General features: G+C 39.7%; 1 protein-coding gene across 2 annotated transcripts in view; it reads right to left on the bottom strand.

The window, feature by feature from the left end:
• TMEM245 (transmembrane protein 245) overlaps positions 1-19,915 on the bottom strand; it is a 112,417-nt gene continuing 92,502 nt past the window's right edge. For both annotated transcript variants that reach the window (XM_028493698.1, XM_024126192.2), the window contains 2 exons: positions 16,987-17,181; positions 1-4,899 (listed from right to left, as the gene is read on the bottom strand). In XM_028493698.1, coding sequence (XP_028349499.1) covers positions 4,842-4,899; positions 16,987-17,181 — 253 coding nt within the window. In that variant the 3' untranslated portion in view covers positions 1-4,841. The remainder of the gene's footprint in view (positions 4,900-16,986; positions 17,182-19,915) is intronic.

Genomic DNA, 19,915 nt, shown 5'->3' with positions numbered 1-19,915 from the left:
TCAAAGCAAGTTAAAGCTAAGAAACAGAGTTTGTGAGAATAAAGATGTATTGTTGTATTTGAATAATCTTTTTTTACTTTCAAACCATCTCTACTTTGCCTGAGAATGCAACGATGATACGTTTTCCAGAAGTTACATAAGCAATTAAAACTATATATCCAATCTTGGTTTCAAAATCAAATGGTATTTGAAATACACTCCAATCACCTAGACAAGTGGCACTGCAAAGCACAAAAGAAGGGTTTTCTTTGGGATAACTACAATTGGAGTTACACTTTCTGGGTCACTGCCATAAAAAACAGTATTTGATAAGAAGCCAAAATGATGTTTAAGATCTGCTTCCATACCTTTCATAGTAAAATATAAAGCTAGAAGAAAAAGTAAGAAACCAGGTGTGGAGTAAAGAATTCTGGACTTGGAGTCAGAAGCTCTGCAACTGAATTCTGGCTCCATCCTTTTGTGGTATAAACTTAAGGGAAAAATAACAAAAACCTTTCTGAGCCTCCAGTGCCTCATCTGATAATACTTACACCTGCCTGTCTCACAGGGTTGTTATGAAAGCATTCTGAAAACTATAAAGTGCCACACAAAAAAGCATTATTAAAATGTAATATCAATATATCACCACTGTATTTGCACACTAATTGATCTTTGAAAAACTTTCAAAACTAAAACACAAATACTGATTCTACACACCATAGGTAGAAAAGAATCTCTATACTTGATGTATAGCTCTGAATGGCAAATACGTTTTCTTTCTGGTATCTCACTAAACTTTGAGATATATTACAGTTTACATGATGGATGTACCATTCAGAATTCCATTAGGGATGTCTTCTAAAAGACCTGTAAACTTTTATTTGAGAGCCATGTTTCCCAAAGGACATGGAGTCCTTTGAGCTGCTCTGAGAAAAGGAGGATGGGGCGCAGTTTAAGGTCAAATAAGTCTCGTAAACACAGTCTTTGTCCCCTTATAAATTCACAATATAGAAGAGCACATTAAAAACTCTTCGAAGTCCTACAGAAAGGAAGCAAACTCAGCATTCCTCAATTTTAACTGACCTTGGAGTCCCCACCCCCCTACCCCATATACACTTTTGTTCTCTTGTAACATCTAATAACATCCCTTGCAACTACTGCTATGAGGAACACATTTTTCCAAAAGCTACTCAACTACAAGAGAAAGGGAAGAGAAGTAGAACAATGGGCTGAGAGAAAGAAGAACTTACTCTGCTCTGAATTGTTACTGACTGGCTCTGTGTTAGAAAAGACACTTTAACCTTTGGATTTGTTTCCTTCTCTAGAAAATGACAGGATCACCTAATTAGATAAGGCTCATCTGGCACAGAATTTCTGTGACTCCAGGATGCAGGCAGAACATCTTGATTTATAATTCTCTTGATAATTTTTGAACTACCAAAAAAATTAACTGTTCAGTGGTTTCACATAGCATTCGTATTTTTTGCAGATCCTCAGTAAGTTAATGAAATGAATATATTTTAATGGCAAAATGGGTAAAGACAAGAAATACATAAAAAACAAAGAAATACTTGTTCTTGGCGGGAACTAGCATTTGGAAGTATGTTGCCAGAGGCTATAGTTCTACTGCGAAATGCCTAGTCTAATACTTTTGTAAGGATCTTGGAAGACCCTTAGAGGAGACTGCAGGGGTTTTCCTATAAACCTTGAGGTTGAAAGCTCTGGATAACTCACCTAAAATTACTTTGCTCTAATCTAACCCCTCATAGCCTGAATTTCTGAGCATTTCTTGCTCAGTAGTGACACATCCTGAAGCTCTAAATACAACCAAAGTGGGACCTAGGGGTACTAGCAAGTCCTGATGGGTCACAATGGGTTCTTGTTAAGACCGAGGTTAGCCAGAGGACCTCATCTGCAAGCCCTTTAATGGAATAAACTGCTATTTCCAAAGCTACTTAGTTTGTTTAAATAACACTCCTTGGGTATCAAGAGTCAATTTGCACCATTCTCAGAAGTCAAGGGAAAACTCTGCCAGCTATTCACCTCTAATGGAAATGGGTGTTAAGAATCCTTGCAAACTTAAGAATAAATAAAACTGGTATCTAAGGCAGTCTGGCAGAGATCACTTCCAGAAACAGAGAGCGTGATAGGAATTTTGGAACTGAAGCTGGACTTACATGACATGGAGTTTATGCTGAAAAATCCCGTGCCTCGTTCTCGGAAAAGAGAGGAACATACTGTGCAGGGAGATCTTATCCCCTCCATTCAGTTTACAATTGAGTAGTGAATGTGACCTTCAAACTCATCTTTAATAAAGCTATAAAATGCAGGACATTGTGATAGGATTTCTGTACTATGTTTTTACTGAAGCTACTTCTACTTCATCAATGCATTATCTGTTCCTAGGGAAACTTCTTCTTTCTGGGTCAAATCCTGAGAATCATCTTAGAGACTTGAGCTTGAAACTCCTACTTTTTCATATCATTTGATCTCAATGCCTTATGAAGATCTGTAAAACCTCCTCACTGTATCTGAGGGGGCATGTTCTCTCCGTTTTTGAGGGTTCCAGGAAGACCTCCCCCAGCTGCAGGGACTTCAAGTCCTTAGGCTGTTGCTGGAGTACTGGGGCAGTTCAAGTTTCCTGACAGGACTGTGGAGTACTCTGGGGCACCTCTGCTCCTGATACTTCAGGGTGATACTACATCATCGCTAATTTTGGCAGCTCTAAACTATTCTCTTAGGGCTCAGAGTCCCCCTCTAAGGACCTGGTATTCACACTAATAATTATGACCAGCAAGAGCCATATATTATTACCTCAAATTTATATTTTTGCAATATCACTTTACAGAGCTAAAAGCACTTTGGAAGAACATAATTTGTATATGCACACTAACTCACTGTGCATAATACTTGCCTCTCATAAATATGTGCTAATCACAGCTGTAAACTTATCAGTATACCATTAACAAAAACAAACCTGATTTCTTTCTTAATACTTTCAATGCAAAATTTTTAACTTTAGCAGTGCACATGATCTGGCTAAGATTTAAGGTGAGAGACAGGCCTTCTTATGAGTTATCCCCTACAGCACCCTATACAGTGCCTGGCATAGAACCTAGAGTCTGGCAAACTCTCGACCAATGTTTTACTGAATGAATGACTGAACAAGTGATTAAAGAAAAGAATGAGTTACTCAGTGCCACTTAGTGCCAAATATAACACTTGGTGGAATACCAGATTGTAATTGTTGAAGGATTCACAGGAAATATATGAGATCTGTACAGTCTCCTCTACAGACAGAGACCTCACGGTAGCCTCTTTCCTAGACGCAGTTTTTCTGAAGTAATATCAGAATAAATTTAAAGTAATTATCATTAACTATGCTTCTTAATGAGAAGATGTTTTAGAAAAATATGATTTCTACTTTTAAATGTTTTCCAAAAATGAAATCTTTGTTACTTTAAGAACTCTTTCTCCTCCATACTCCTTTGGGGGCAGAGAAAGAGCCTGAAGATTGTTTTACACAGTGGAAAGGGCACAAAGTTAAGAGCTGGGTTCTAGTCCCAGCCCTGTCATTAACCCTAGGACAAGTCTAGGCGATAGAACAGGACACCTATTCTACCTCATAGCACTGGAAAAATTGTGTAAGATATTAAAGGAAACACTACAATATAGCAGAGTTGGCCGACTGTGGAGTCAGAAAGATCTGAGGTCAAATTTTACTAAACTTCATGACTTTTGAGTTGGTCACTTTTCTGAACCTTACCTTCTCCATCTGTGTGAAACTGTTGCAAAATAATGTAAAGCTATATGAAAGCTGATGTGAAGTGCTTGTGAAATAATATGTGCAAAAAGACTTTGTCAAATGTAGAGCACTTATGCTGGTTATTGTGATATCTGAGATATTTTTAAAGTCATAATTTAATTCAACAAGCATTCATTTAGAGTCTATGTGCAAGGCACTGTGCTAAGTGATGGGAAAATACTACACAGATATAAAATTTTACTGCTAATAAAACTAATTAGTCAAATTCCAAATAGTGAAACAGGGATACTTTTAATGAATCAGAGCACTGCTGCCCCTGAGATTTTTTTCTTAAAACATTTGGAAAGAAAAACATTACAACATGAATTCTATCATACTGTTACCATTAATAGCAGCTTAATAAGTATTTAATTTCAATGCGGTCAGCCAAGTTTTAAAAATTTGGCATTAGAGCAGTAGGGGATGGAGGGAGAAGGGGAGGAAGAGCTTCGGTCTTTCTGTGGTCTCCTATGGTTGTAACATACAACTAACTGGACTTCAAATAAGCCAGCTGCCCTTACACTGAAGATTTGCTCTTCCTTACAGAGAGGACCATACACTGTGGAAGAAGGGAGAAGACTCATTTTTCCCGCTCAAGCAACTACATTCTCAAAAGTGAAAGCCCTCTTCATGGAAAAGTGACTGTCACAGAAAAGTTTAAGGACAGATTTCTTAAAACAGGAGAAAACTACACTGTACACAGCAGGTAGTTTAGGACTCTTTAAAAAACTTTATAAATACATATTATAATATACATAACCAAAGTGAGAAAATTTCAAGCCATGGTACCAGTTTATAAACTGAAACTTTTCAAGCCATCTTAGCAACAGTTAAGTGAGTAAACCACATTTCTGAGCTCCAAAGCTGTGCTTTAAAATGCAAAGTACAGCAAGTCCTCTCTTGTCCGGGCATTCTGTACGGAAGGCTAGGAGGCTTCTGCTTCTTTTCCTGGGCTCTGTTTGCCAGGCACAGCTGAAAGGATAGGAAGCCACAGCTGAGCTAAACTCACAGTCAAGGTTGAATTTCCTAGAGAAATCACTGCGGTTTAGAAACCAAGTCAGTCTACTGAAGAAACCAAGTCAGTCTTCAGATCTTCAGAAATGTCACGGAAAGTCCTTTAAGAAGAAAGACAGAATGATTAGTTTTGCTTTTGGAAAAGGGGAAAAAAATAAAACCACAGAGAAGGAAGGGAGGGAGGGAGGAAGGAAGGAAGGAAGGAAGGAAAGAAAAATAACATCTAACCAGTAATTCATTGCCACAGAATATCTTATTTTTATAATTTGAGAGCCTTGATGAGGTTATGTAGTCACTATTTTTTTCCTGATATTTTCACTGAGTATTGTTTCAAAGTCTGATAGCTGTCTCTCAATCTTTAGTAACAAGAACTCCAGTTTTTTGGCGGGTCCATCCAAAAGACTATTTCCCCAGACTCTCTTGAAACTAATGACCATGTGACTAAGATCTGGCCAATTCGAAGTGCTGAGTGACTTCTGGGCAGTGTACTTAAAAGAGAAGGGTAATCTTCAATCCTTCCCCCTTCTTGCTGACTGGAAAGTAGACACAGTGATGTTAAAGAGAAAATCACTAAGAGACCAAAGATTAAACGTTAGCAGGATCACTTTTACTGCAAAATAGGAAAACTGACCCAGCAATGTCCAAGCTCTGAGGACTGTGGTTCAGGGCAGGAGAAATGGGGTAGGTCTTTTCAACAGATGACCTTGTACTTGTACCGTCTCTAACCTACATCCAGCAAGCCAAGTAAATGTAGCTAATTGCAGGCAATATCTGGGTTGGATGGAGGTGGTCTGCTGCATCTTTGTGGTGCCTACCTTAGGACTATAATAGCTAGTTGGCCTTTGCTACATAATTTTTATGCCCAAGCTAAGATGATATCACCCAGCCACGTCTGCATCTGTGTTGGCAGCCACATGGCCAGGTCAGAGTTTATCAATGAACATGAGCTCAAGCACCCATCTTAGATGAAAAGACCTCACACCAAGGCTGGCGTCAAGGTGGGGCGAAGCTTGGCATGGATGTTTGTGGAACAGACACACTAGTCCTGACCTGCCTGCCTCTGCACTTCTTACACCCAAGAGAGAAATAAACTTCTGGCTCATTTAAGTCACTGTTATTTTAAGTTCTACTGATGGTGGGTATTTTTGAGTTTGTTTTTTGGTTATAATGCGGGCAAATCTATCTTAACCGATACAGATATGAAGCACAAGTTTATTACCATCCTTTTGGATAGAGGTTGCCTTGCTCCTTTTACAACAACATCACCAATTAGGAGGGTTCAACAGGCAGGGCAGAGGTAAATTAAAGACTAACCCTTTAGCACAATGTAGGAAGTACTTTAATGTCAAGAGGGGCACAGGTAAAATGTTACAGAAAAAAGATGACATTCAAGGATGCTCAGTTATCTCAAGGCTCCTTCACTGCATGAAGGAACAGCTTTGAGGAAGGGGTAAGCTTCCTGGCTATGGTTCCTGTGGCTCTGAAAGGGTTTATATGTGACATGACTGAACCCCATGTTGAATATTATGCGGATAGGTCAAAGAATTGGAATGAATTTCTTTCCTTATTTTTATTTATACCTGGAGAAAAATTCCCCCAAACTAAGACTTATACAGACACACGTTTTATGTATATATTAATATCCATCTATCTCTACATCCATCAAATCAGGGTTTCTCAGCAGCAGCACTGTTGACCATTTTGTGCATTGTAAGATGTTTAGCAGCATCCCTGCCTCCACCTACTACAGCTCTGATGATGAACTTGTCTCTAGACATTGCCAAACACCCCCTGAGGGGAGCGAAACCACACCCTCCTCCCAGAACCATTGCTCTAGATAGCTATCTACCCATTTATTTATATATCTATTTTTCACAGTCTCACCTAAATTTTTGTTTTTACATTTGTGTAACGGCAAAGCTGGTTACAAGTTGCCTCAGACTATATGAATTTCAAGTAGCACTTAATTCTGGGAGGCCCTGGAAAATCTTTAAAACCAATAACCAAAAACTTGTCAATATTTCAAAGCATTTTCCAACACCCTAAACGGTTTGCAAACTCATTCTGTGATATCTTTTCAACTTTCTAAGATACCTGCAAATTTGAATCTCTAACTCTTCAATTCCCCTAAATTATGAATGAAAATTTCTGCCTCAGGGCAAAGATGCGTGAAATAAGATTAAGACTGGGGTTCGCCTGGCGACTGCTTTCTGTTGACAAGTAAGTTTAGCTGTGACCCTGAAATTCATACCTGCTATTCAATTCCGCCTCCAGGCCAAGAAAGTCTCCAGAAGGACTCAGAAGAAAGAAAACAAAGTGAAGCAAGCTAAGAAAACAGTTGCTAAGCGTTTTCCATCTCAACAGTGTATTTTCTCTAGGTGTTTAAGGTGGCGATGGTGGGGGGTATGTGTGTGTAAAACCCTACAGAAGTAACACTGAACTTAACTGAACCTCAATTATCTCCTGGAAAACAAACTCCATAAACTAGAGATAGAGAAATAATTTCTTTCTGGCTTCATCAAAAGGCACAGTACTAACTAATCTGCAGGGCTCATAAATCTGTAACTCTCTAGATTAAGAAGAAACAAAGGAATAAATATTGCATTGACAGTATTTCCTTCTTTCTTTCTTTTTTTTTTGGCCTCAACGCGCAGCTTTCGGGATCTTAATGCGCCAACCAGGGATTGAACCCAGGCCCTTGGCAGTGAAAGTGTTTCTCAGCAGCAGCACTGTTGACCATTTTGTGCATTGTAAGATGTTTAGCAGCATCCCTGCCTCCACCTACTACAGCTCTGATGATGAACTTGTCTCTAGACATTGCCAAACACCCCCTGAGGGGAGCGAAACCACACCCTCCTCCCAGAACCATTGCTCTAGATAGCTATCTACCCATTTATTTATATATCTATTTTTCACAGTCTCACCTAAATTTTTGTTTTTACATTTGTGTAACGGCAAAGCTGGTTACAAGTTGCCTCAGACTATATGAATTTCAAGTAGCACTTAATTCTGGGAGGCCCTGGAAAATCTTTAAAACCAATAACCAAAAACTTGTCAATATTTCAAAGCATTTTCCAACACCCTAAACGGTTTGCAAACTCATTCTGTGATATCTTTTCAACCTTCTAAGATACCTGCAAATTTGAATCTCTAACTCTTCAATTCCCCTAAATTATGAATGAAAATTTCTGCCTCAGGGCAAAGATGCGTGAAATAAGATTAAGACTGGGGTTCGCCTGGCGACTGCTTTCTGTTGACAAGTAAGTTTAGCTGTGACCCTGAAATTCATACCTGCTATTCAATTCCGCCTCCAGGCCAAGAAAGTCTCCAGAAGGACTCAGAAGAAAGAAAACAAAGTGAAGCAAGCTAAGAAAACAGTTGCTAAGCGTTTTCCATCTCAACAGTGTATTTTCTCTAGGTGTTTAAGGTGGCGATGGTGGGGGGTATGTGTGTGTAAAACCCTACAGAAGTAACACTGAACTTAACTGAACCTCAATTATCTCCTGGAAAACAAACTCCATAAACTAGAGATAGAGAAATAATTTCTTTCTGGCTTCATCAAAAGGCACAGTACTAACTAATCTGCAGGGCTCATAAATCTGTAACTCTCTAGATTAAGAAGAAACAAAGGAATAAATATTGCATTGACAGTATTTCCTTCTTTCTTTCTTTTTTTTTTGGCCTCAACGCGCAGCTTTCGGGATCTTAATGCGCCAACCAGGGATTGAACCCAGGCCCTCGGCAGTGAAAGTGCCGAGTCCTAACCACTGGACTGCCAGGGAATTTCCTTAACAGTATTTCTAAAAATGGCAAATGTCCTACCTAAACCATCTAAATACAGTATTCTTTCCCAAACCATAAGGATTATTACGCTCCTTTGAACCATAGTGGTAGAATTTCTTAAGAACAAGCAATGCAGAATGGGGCCACATGAGACTGGGGGGGACAGAGGACTGCTGTTAACATTTTACAGTTCCTTTAAGAGCAACGGAGATTGTGCGGTGTGATTTCTCATTTACAATCTCTGCTCCTTGGAAATATTTTGGGATCTGCTTCCCCTAAAGTTTCAATGAGATTTTAAAATAACCATTTGTGTGAATGTTTAAATATTTCTGATTTAACAACTCAAGAGTTGTTGACTCCCAGCCTCCCAGAGAAGCAGAGTAAATTGTGGATGTTTAACTTACTTTCGTTGGCTCAGGATAGCAAGTGTGTATTTCCTAGACCCTCACCCGCACATCTTGTGACAGAGCACATGTCATCACTATTATGTACATTCCTTCCCTTCCAAAAATTTGGAATAAAGTTCTAAGGCTGGAGTTTACCATGGCCCCTCCTCTTTTTATCAGCCTCACAGTTATACTGCAAAAATCTTTTAATCTGATCTGCTCTTGGTTTCATTAATCTATTAATTCATCAAATTTTCATTGAGCACTTTCTATTTGCCAAACACCATGCCAGGAATGGTAACACAGCTGTAAACGAGTTAGACAAAGTTCCTACCTTCAGAAAACTTACCAATTAGTGGAAAGACACTCATTTATATAATAGGTATTAAGCTGCAATACGATAAGTGGAAGATGCCATGGGAACACATAGCAGGGACATCTTATCTAGTCTAGAGAGTTCTAGTAATGCTTCTCCAAAGAAGAGTACTTTAAGTAAAGGTTATGATACTGGACTTGGCTAGAAAGGGGGTACTATTCTTTACAGAGGGGAAAACATGTGCAAAGATCTCACTGACTCCAGGAAACTAAACAAGTTCAATATGGCTAGAAAAGAAAATGTAAGGCAGGCAACAGAGAGAGATGAGTCTGCTGAGGCAGACAGAAGGCACGAAAAGTCTGATGGGCCAATTTAAAGTTTCAACTTCATCTTGAAGGCCATGGGAAGCCACCATGGGAATTTTAAGCAGCAGAGGCATTTAACAGTTATGCTCCAGAAAAACCAGAGAACAAGATGGGAGGGAAGTAAGACTTGAGGCAGGGACCAGTGAAGAGGATGTTGCAGAAATCCTGGCATTGGGTCAACACCATTGGGAAGACAGAGGAATGAACAGATTCAGGAAAGTTTTTAAGTGACAGTGTCAAAGGAGAAGCAACCACCAACGGAGGGGGAGTAGAGTACAGCTCCCTTCCCATCTCCAGTTCTCTTTTTTCCCTCATTATTCTAAACTAGAATGATGGGGAGTACACTCCAACTGAAATCCTTAAGGTTAATGTAAAGAACTGGAGGAGTGGGCTTCCCTGGTGGCGCAGTGGTTGCGAGTCCGCCTGCCGATGCAGGGGGCGCGGGTTCGTGCCCCGGTCCAGGAAGATCCCACATGCCGCTGAGCGGCTGGGCCCGTGAGCCATGGCCGCTGAGCCTGCGCGTCCGGAGCCTGTGCTCCGCAACGGGAGAGGCCACAACAGTGAGAGGCCCGCGTACAGCAAAAAAAAAAAAAAAAATCTGGAGGAGTGGTGACTGTTTTTTGGAGAACATCTTCATATCTTATTTTGCAAAGACAAAAATAACTTCTTGCTCTATAAAAAGTAGGATGTGTTACACCGTAGCTTAACTGCCAAATACTGATCTTTCTTGACTTAGGATGGTATTACGTCCCAATAAACCCACTGTAAGTTGAAAATATCCTAAGTCAAAAAGCGTTTAATACACTTAACCTACGAAACATCATAGCTTAGCCAAGCCTACCTTAAACATGCTCAGAACACTTCCATTAGCCAGCCTACAGTTGGGCAAAATCATCTAACACAAAGCCAGTTTTATAATAAAGTGTTGAGTAGCTCATGTAATTTACTGAATGCTGTACTGAAAGTGAAGAACAGGACGGTTGTCTGGGTACTGCCTGGTTGTAGGCCGACCAGTTGTTTCTTTACCTGATCGAGCGGCTGACCGGGAGCTGCCGCTGCCGCTGCCCAGCATCACGAGAGAGTATCGTACCGCATATCGCTAGCCCAGGAAAAAACTAACATTCAAAGTTTAAGTACAGTTTCTACTGAATGTGTATCACTTTCACACCATCACAAAGTTGAAAAAAATCATAAGTTAAACCTTCTTTAGTTGGGGACCATTTGTAATTTCTTTTATGAAAAGATACTGAACTTTGATTGAACTTTGGGTATTAAATCGGGAAAGATAATCACAGTCAGGTTAAGATAGTGCTTCTAAAAACAGCAATGAGTTACTAATTACTCTAACCTAGAAAAAGATAAAGCTGAGTTCCTAAAGGGCCACATTCCAGCTGTCACCTCCGGTCATAACAAGGTATGACAGAGGGCAAAGGAAAACTTGAATACAGAGAACAGCATTCCCACAGGAGTTCCTGTGACATGCCCTTACTTTCTCCTTACAGGTTTTTCTGAGCTTTAATATTCAGAGATTGCTGCTCAGTTTTTGGTAGGAGTGAAATAAGTACATCAAATCAAGTCTGATTATCCTGTCCAAAAATCAAGAAAGTACTTGAAAATGTGTGACTGCAGGGTGTTTTGATCTTTCCCCACACCTCCCAAGCAGCCCCAGTGTTAACAGAGAACAGGGGAAGCAAAAGGTTCTGATTATTGAATCAAGGCCAAAATAGTTGGGAGCCCAAAGTTGTGCTGTGTCTGTGACATTCACCCTTGTGAAATAGTGCAACCACCACGATCAACAGTGAGAAGCAGAGAAAAGGGGTCCACCCCTCCTTCATCTTTCCTTAGGTGAACAGTCATTCATCCGTCTGAAGATACATGGCAGTACACAGAAATAGCCGTGCAAATGGGTCTTCTCAGCCACCAGCGCCTGCATCTGCAATTAGAAGGTATATGTGCCTAATGCAATGAACAGTCCACCCTCCATTATCACACTGTAACAACATGAGAGTTCCTAAGACAAGCCAAACCCTTCCACAGCTCACGCCTCTGTAGAGACTATTCCCTCACAGCCCATTCATTCCTTCATCTAGGAAGAGAGCACTTTCCAAGGTTGACAGGTGCTGTGGATACACCAGTAACTAACATGGACATGACCCTGCAGTAACAGCAACCACAGTCAAGCGGGAAAAGACAAAGAATCAAGTGTATAAGTGAAAGTTGTACGAGAAAGGAAAAGTACAAGGTGCTATCTGTAAGATCATTAAACTAGCAGAAGGGCGTAACCTAATCTTGAGGGTAGGGAAAGCTTCTCCCATGAACTGACATTTGAGTTGCGATCTGAAGAATGATTAGGAGTGAACTAGGCAAGGAAAGATGGGGGGAGGGGGAGAGTGTCCAGACAGACAAGAGCAGCGTGCTTCAAGTCCTAGAGTTTGAATGGAGCTGGTGTCACTGAGGCCCTGACACAAGGGCAATGTGGCTGCAGCTCAGACAGGGGAAAATGTTTCAGAATTCGTGAAGCAGGCACAGGTAGATCATGTAGGGCCTTGGAAGGATTTTGATCTTCCTTGTAAGAACAATGGGAGGCCAGTTTTGGTAAGCACGACCAGATATGCCTCCATTCTGAAAAGAAAACATCCGCTGCGGTATGGAAAAGGGACTGGAGGACAGTAAGAGTGGACACTGAGAGACCAGCTGAGAGACTGAGATGCCTGCAGCAGTCCAGGTGAGAAACCTAACAGCTGGGCCCAGGGCAGGTGGAATTGGAGAAAAAGCAGAAAGGATAGATTTAAGATAAAACTGATAGGAGTTGGTAAAGATGGTTACTGAGGAGATGGAAAGTCATAAGGATGACCACACACTGGCACATATAATTAGAGGGTAACATCTACTGAGGAAGGAAACAGAGGAGAATGTTTTTTCTTGCGGGGGGTGGGGGGTGGAGGGGGGTTGGGGGCATGATTAAGGAAAAGAAAGATCTTTAGTTGAAACACACCAGCTCACCTGCTTATTACTCTGTGACTAGAGGCAAGTTAACTTCTCTAAGCCCTGATTTCTTCATTTATAAAATATGGAAAACAATCTTTCCTAACCTCACATGAAAACATTGGACAGATTAAGTAAAATAAGACAATGCAGGTAAAGTTTTATCACAGAACTTGGCAGGCTGAGTCCCAATAAATGTCAGTGGTGGTTGTTCGTTACTATTTAAGAGGTCACTTAGACTTTCCACTAGAAAGTGCTGTGTTGGACACAAAGTTCCTTCAGGCCTTCTCAAAACCCCATTAGAATGCCAGTAAAAAGTGTTTTTTTTAAAGGCATAAACCTACCTGAAAAAAGAGGAGAAAAAAGAGAACATAAGAGGTTAAGAGCAACAAATTTTTAGAAGATGGAAAGCAGATGAACAACTGCTATGACCCAGCATAACCTAAAAAGCTAAATCCTAAGCCAGGAGCTAATCAGCAAAATTGCCCATAAGGCTCAGGAATTGGTGATATCAAGTAACTTTGGAAGTGGGGTTGAAGGTGGGACTAAACACAGAAGGGCTGCTTTAAAGTGTGCTTAAAAAGCAGTAAGACCAAGCTGTCAAACTCTGGGCAGGAGATTAAAAGATCTTTCTCTGAGGAATTTAGCAACCCCAGAGCGAAACCAAAAAGCACTGACATCAAGGGTTGCACAAGACAATGGTCCTGGCAGATTATATTATGGTAACACACATAATAACCAACCCACAGATCCTGAGTAGTTCACTCTTAACATAAGCCAGTAGTCAAAAATATCCGATACTTGCTATTGTGATTATGTTGTGTTAATATGGTGAAGGTGAAGGGATATTACAGATGTAATCAAGGTCCCTAAGCAATTGACTTTAATCAAAATGGCAATATGTTCAGTGGGCTAGGTCTAATCAGGTGAGCCCTTTACAAAAGGGTCTTAGCAGTCAGAGACAGAAGTCAGAAAAATACTCTCCTGCTGGCCTTGAAGAAGCAAGCATCATGTTATGAAATGCCTATGGAAAGGGGCAGCCTCTAGAAGCTACAAGCCTCAGTTCTACAACTGCAAGCAAAGGAATTCTGCCAACAACAGGCAAGCTTGGAAGAGGGCTCCCCAATCTGCAGATGAAATCCCAGCCCAAGCTTACACCTTGACCATAGCCTTGGCAGATCCTAAGCAGAAGACGAATTATGCCTGTACTCCTGACTCATGGACTTTAATATAAATGTATGTTGTTTAAAGCCACTAAGTTAGTGGAAATTTGTTATGTATCATAGAAAAGTAACAGACCTATATGCCAAAAAAGGTAAATTTTATTTATACAAATAATACCTCAATAAACCAGACCCCCCAAAAATATGATAGCAGAAATGGAGACCTCTAAGAAGGTGTTAGAAGATAAAGTTGGAGAAATCACCCAGAAAATGGGAACCAAAAAGACAGAACCAGAAGAACATCAGAGAAAAGGTTAAAAAATGATATGAACAGTATATGCGGGTCAGCACCAAAATAAAAGTAGTTTTGAAAGGGAGAAAAGGAAATCATTAATGAAATAACTGAAGAAAAATTTCAGAAGCACAGAACATAAATTTCCAGTTTTAAAGGTCACAAAGGCACTTGATACAAGTGCCAATTGGAACAACAACAACAAAATAGATTAAAAACAACAAAAAAGATCCTATAGGTTTTCAAACAGTTAAATTACAAAGAATCAGGAACCAGAAAGGCTTCAGAATTTTAACAACCATGAAAGCTAGAAAACAATGAAGAAATAAAGTTCTAAAGGGAAAAAATTTTAAACATAGAATTATCTACCCAGGCAAACTACTGAGTAAGTATGACTTTAGAAGAAGCCTTTTTCAGACACGTATCGTCCCCCAAATTTACCTCCCATGCATTCTTTCCCAAAAATCTACAGGAGGATGTGCTCCAACAAAAAGCAGGAATAAATCAAGAAAGAAAACAGTATTGGGAAATCATATGGGAAATAAGGATTCCAACAGAGGGGAGAGCTGAGGGAATCCCCAGGGTGACAGCTGTACAACTCTGCTGGAGCAGATGAGAACAATCCAGGAGCGACTTCTTCAGGAAGATAACACTTATAGCAAACCAGACGCAACTGAGCATGCTGAGTGAGAGGAGAGGTAAATACCTGGTGCAAAGCCTGGCATTGGACTAATTATAAGTTCACAGAAAACAAAGCAAATAAAAAACAGTATCTTTATAACACAAAGGAAAGCAAAATGTTGTGTAGGTAAGGAACTATAGACAATATACAAGAAGGCTTAAATATGAATGTAATTTACAGAGCCATAATAATGTAAACACTGAATACTGATCTAACCAATACCACAGTTTAGTAATATCGGGCAGATGGTTAGTAAAAGAGATAATTTCTCACTTTCCAAGTGGGAAGTAAACAATGCCAATACATGAAAAAAAGATCAAGAAATAAACACAATTTCAAGATATGGAGGTAAACATCAAATAGAGTCGAAAGTGGTTCCTCTTAGAGAGGAAAGGAAGGGGCAGGGAGAAGGCAAAGGACTGCTCTTTTTCACAAGCTTTACAGAAATTTTTGACTCTTTTAAACTATATACATCCATAACTTCGAAGGAAAAAGATTACAGCTATATCGGTCCTTACATTATTTTTTCAAACCCCCATACCACTTAATTAACAACATTCTGCCTTCAGAAGGGAACCAGGGGAAAGGGGTCATTTGCCTCTAGAAGGATTCATATTAGCTTCTTTTGTTTCACCTTAGAAACTAACTCTTGCTCTACCAACCTGGAATCATCAAAAGTCTTCTTCTAAAATAACAGCAAAATATTGATCAACCAATTTTCTTTTTACTTCTTGTTTCGTGAGCCCAAGTAATATGGTATCCACTCAGCAAATGCTCTCTACTGCTTTCAAGTAACTGTCCACTGACTTCTCAAGAACCCAGTACCTGCCTTTAAGAGCAAAGGCAGGAAAGGATATCATAGTGTAACCACCCCCAAACTGGTGACATCTTTGTTAAAACCTCTAAGTACCTCTTCTTTTCATTCTTCTTCAGGAAACTGATATTTCACTGCCATCAAATAAGTGCCTAGAATTAACTAAGATGGCCTTTTGACCAACTAGCTCTAACTCAGAAACCTTATTCTACTTGTTTTGGGTTAAAGGACTATGTCTTTCTTCACAAAATACAACACTTAAAATGAAATAAGCAGAACATTTTAGAAGAATTTTAAATAAAAATAGTTTCACTAAATACATTTTCAGAATCAACTTGTTAATGACTCCTTAATTACACTAGAATATGCCACAAAAAAATTCTTTTCCAACTGAAAATAAAAAGGGCAATGCAGTATAGTCTCTGGAAAGTTAAAATCCTATATTCTGAGACTTAGTTTTTCATTAAAAGTCTTTCTTACTTTTCTGTTGTTAAAATGTAATTTCTGGTACAGCCACACAGAAAAACTGTTTTGCAAGTATCCACTGAAGTTAAACCAGATGTAGTCCCAGCCATTCCCCTGCTGGTATATACTCACCTGAAGTAAGTACTCATGTTCACCAAAAGCCATGTACCGGAAAGTTCATAGCAGCCTGATTCATAACAGTCCTAAACTGGACACTACCCAAATGTCCATCAATACTACACTGAATAAATAAATTGTGGTATATTCACACACTGGAATACTACAGTATATAAATAAATATATATAAATTAAATAGTATATAAATAAACCTACAGAAAAATTGAAAGTGTAGTACAATTAACAGCCATGTCTGTCCTTCATCTAGATTCACCAGGTGTGAACATTTTGCCACAGTCACTTTCTCCCTCTCAGTTTGACATCTCATCCCTAAAGGATATTCTGCTACATAACCAAAGTATCACTGTCAGACCTAAGAAATTTAACATCAATATAATATTATTTCATATATGGTCCATAATCAATTTCTCTAACTGCTTCGGAAATGTTCTTTATAGATTCTCTCCATTCCCCAATCCAGGATCCTGTCATGGACCCATGCACTGCATTTGGTTGTCCTATTCCCTAAGTCTCCTTCAATCTAGTATACCACTGTCTCAAAATGGTCTTTGAAAATTTATTTATTTTTGGTTTTTCATGACATTAACAATTCTGACCCAATCGGTTTTTAAATGTTCCTGATATGTGAAACCCAAAAGTCTACACACACATGATTTCTATTTACTTAGTGTCTTCAATCTTTAGTACAGCAGAGGAACTGAAATACTCTGTATCCTAACAGACTGTATGCAGGTGAAAAATAATGAGACAGGTTAGTTCAATTTCATACACAGTTTATGATCATCCTGCTGTAACTCACCGCTGAGTCTGAACAAGCCATGGGGTCTGGTTTGGTGTGGGTACTGAATTCGTGGGACTCATTAACATAGCACTATAGATATTGGAAGCGACCACAAGTATGCAGAGGAGGATGGGCCCAATGATTGCTCCTTCCAGGCCCAGGTAGTACGCTCCACCAGCCACTGCCAAGCCTGTCAAGTAAGGATGGCCACCTCTGGAAGAAAGAGCACACAGATCACTCGTGACTTTTAACAAACATAAACCTTGGAGTAAGTCGGAAATACATTCTCTAACACAATGTTCATTCTGTAACACACCTGCCTTTTGATTGCATTATCAGCTTTGTTCAGATTACCTCAATGCAGATGACAAGATGCAAAAATTTTCTTGCCTACATGTGTGACGTTTGCCTTTTTATAGGTCCAGCAACTGAAGGAGTGAAGTCAGCAATGTTAACAGGTACCATTACAGGGCTGTCTGAGGTGGATTAATGTCAGCTTAGGACTGGTTATATAATCTACCTGTTAGGTTTACCTCCATCTAGAAAAATTAAGTGGGCACAATTAAGTGTGTAGTTCAACTAATTATGCTTTTTTTTTAAGATGATAATAATACAATGACATCCCTGTTATTCATAAGTTAGACTTCTAGACACCTCCTAAAATACAGATTTTAACACAGGTAGTGATAAAAGGTCTCATGAGGAAAATATTTGTTAAAAAGCCCAAGATTTTTATTTCATAGGAGAGTCATAACTGTCTTCCAGCTTATCACAGTATCACTTACATAATTGGAATGAAATAAGACACAGGCAGACCTCAGAGATACTGCAGGTTTGGTTCCAGACCACCATAATAAAGCCAAATATCACAATAAAGTGAGTCACATGAAATTTCTGGTTTCCCAGAGTATAAAAAAATTATGTTTACACTGTACTGTAGTCTTTTAAGTATACAATAGCATTATATCTAAAAAATGTACATACGTTAATTTAAAAATACCTGATTGGTAAAAATGCTAACTATCACGTGAGCCTTCAGCAAATTGTAATCTTCTTGCTAGTGGCGAGTCTTGTCTCGATAGTGACGGCTGCTGACCAATCAGCGTGATTGGTTGCTGAAGGCACAGCTGAAGGCAGCTGTGGCAATTTCTCAAAACAAGACAATGAAGTTTTGCTGCATCCACTGACTCTTCCTTTCATAGATGATTTTTCTGCACGCAATGCTGTCTGAGAGCATTTTACCCACCATAGAACTTCTTTCAATATGGGAGTTAATCCTTTCAAACTCTGCTTCTGCTTTATCAACCAAGTTTATGTAATACACTAGATCCTTTGTTGCCATTTCAACAATCTTCACAGCATCTTTACCAGAAGTAGATTTCATCACAAGAAGCCACTTTCTGTGCTTATCCATAAGCAAAGAAAGTTAAAGTTTTATCATGAGACTGCAGTAATTCAGTTACATCTTCAGACTCCACTTCTAAATCTAGTTCTCTTGCTATTTCCACCACATCTGCAGTTACTTCTTCCACTGAAGTCCTGAACCCCTCAAAGTTATCCATGAGGGTTGGAATCAACGTTTTCCAAATTTCTGTTAATGTTGATATTTTGACCTCTTCCCATGAAATACGAGTGTTCTTTTTTTTTTTTTTTTTTGGGGCGGGGCGCGGTACACAGGCCTCTCACTGTTGTGGCCTCTCCCTTTGCGGAGCACAGGCTCCAGACGCGCAGGCTCAGAGGCCATGGCTCACAGGCCCAGCCGCTCCACGGCATGTGGGATCTTCCCGGACCAGGGCACGAACCCGTGGTCCCCTGCATCGGCAGGCGGACTCGCAACCAGTGCGCCACCAGGGAAGCCCACGAATGTTCTTAATGGCATCTAGAATGCTGAATGCTTTCCAGAAGGTTTTCAATTGACTTTACCCAGATCCGTCAGAGGATCTGGGTAAAGTCTTACATAATAAGACTTGAAAGTTGAAATTACTCCTTGAACCACAGGCTGCAGAATGGATGTTGTGTTACAGGCATGAAAACAACATTAACCTCATTGTACATCTTCATCAGAGGTCTTGGGTGACTGGGTACATTGTCAAATAAGCCATAGCATTTTGAAAGGAATCATTTTTTTCTGACCAGTAGGTCTCAAGAGTAGGCTTAAAATATTCAGTAAACCATGTTGCAAATAGATGTGCTATTATCGAGGTTTTGTTGTTTCATTTCTGGAGCACAGGCAGAGTAGATTTAGCACAATTCCTAAGGGCCCTGGGATTTTTGGAATGGTAAATGAGCACTGGCTTCAATTTAAAGTTACCAGCTGCATTAGCCCCTAGCAATAGAGCCAGCCTGTCCTTTCAAGCTTTGAAGCCAGGCGTTGAAAGTCCTAGGTGGTATCTTTTTCCAATAGAAAGTTGTTTCGTCTATATTGAAAATCTGTTTAATGTGGCCACTTTCATTATTTCTCTTTAGCTAGACCTTCTGGATAACTTGCTGCAGCTTCCACATCAGCACTTGCTGCTTCACCTTGCACTTTTATGTTCTGGAGACGGTTTCTTCCCTTAAACTTTACGAACTAACCTCTGCTACCTTCGAACATTTCTTCTGCAGCTTCCTCACCTCTCACAGCCTTCACAGGATTGAGAAGAGTTAGGGTCTTGCTCCAGATTAGGCTCTAGCTTAAGGGAATGTTGTGGCTGGTCTGATCTTCCATCCAGAATACCAAAACTTTCCCCATATCAGCAAAAAGGCTGTTTTGCTTTTTTTTTTACCATGTGTGTGTTCACTGGAATAGCACTTTTCACTTCCTTCAAGAACTTGTCCTTTACATTCACAACTTGGCTAACTGACTCAAGAGGCCTAGCTTTCAACATACCTTCTTCACTAAGTTTAATCATTTCTAGCCTTTGATTTGAGAGATGTCTGACTCTTCCTTTCACTTGAACACTTAGAG

Source organism: Physeter macrocephalus, chromosome 9 (genome assembly GCF_002837175.3).
Source record: "Physeter macrocephalus isolate SW-GA chromosome 9, ASM283717v5, whole genome shotgun sequence".
NCBI lineage: Eukaryota > Metazoa > Chordata > Mammalia > Artiodactyla > Physeteridae > Physeter > Physeter macrocephalus.
Note: the sequence above shows the minus strand (reverse complement) of the source record. Positions and strands in the feature narration are given on the sequence as shown.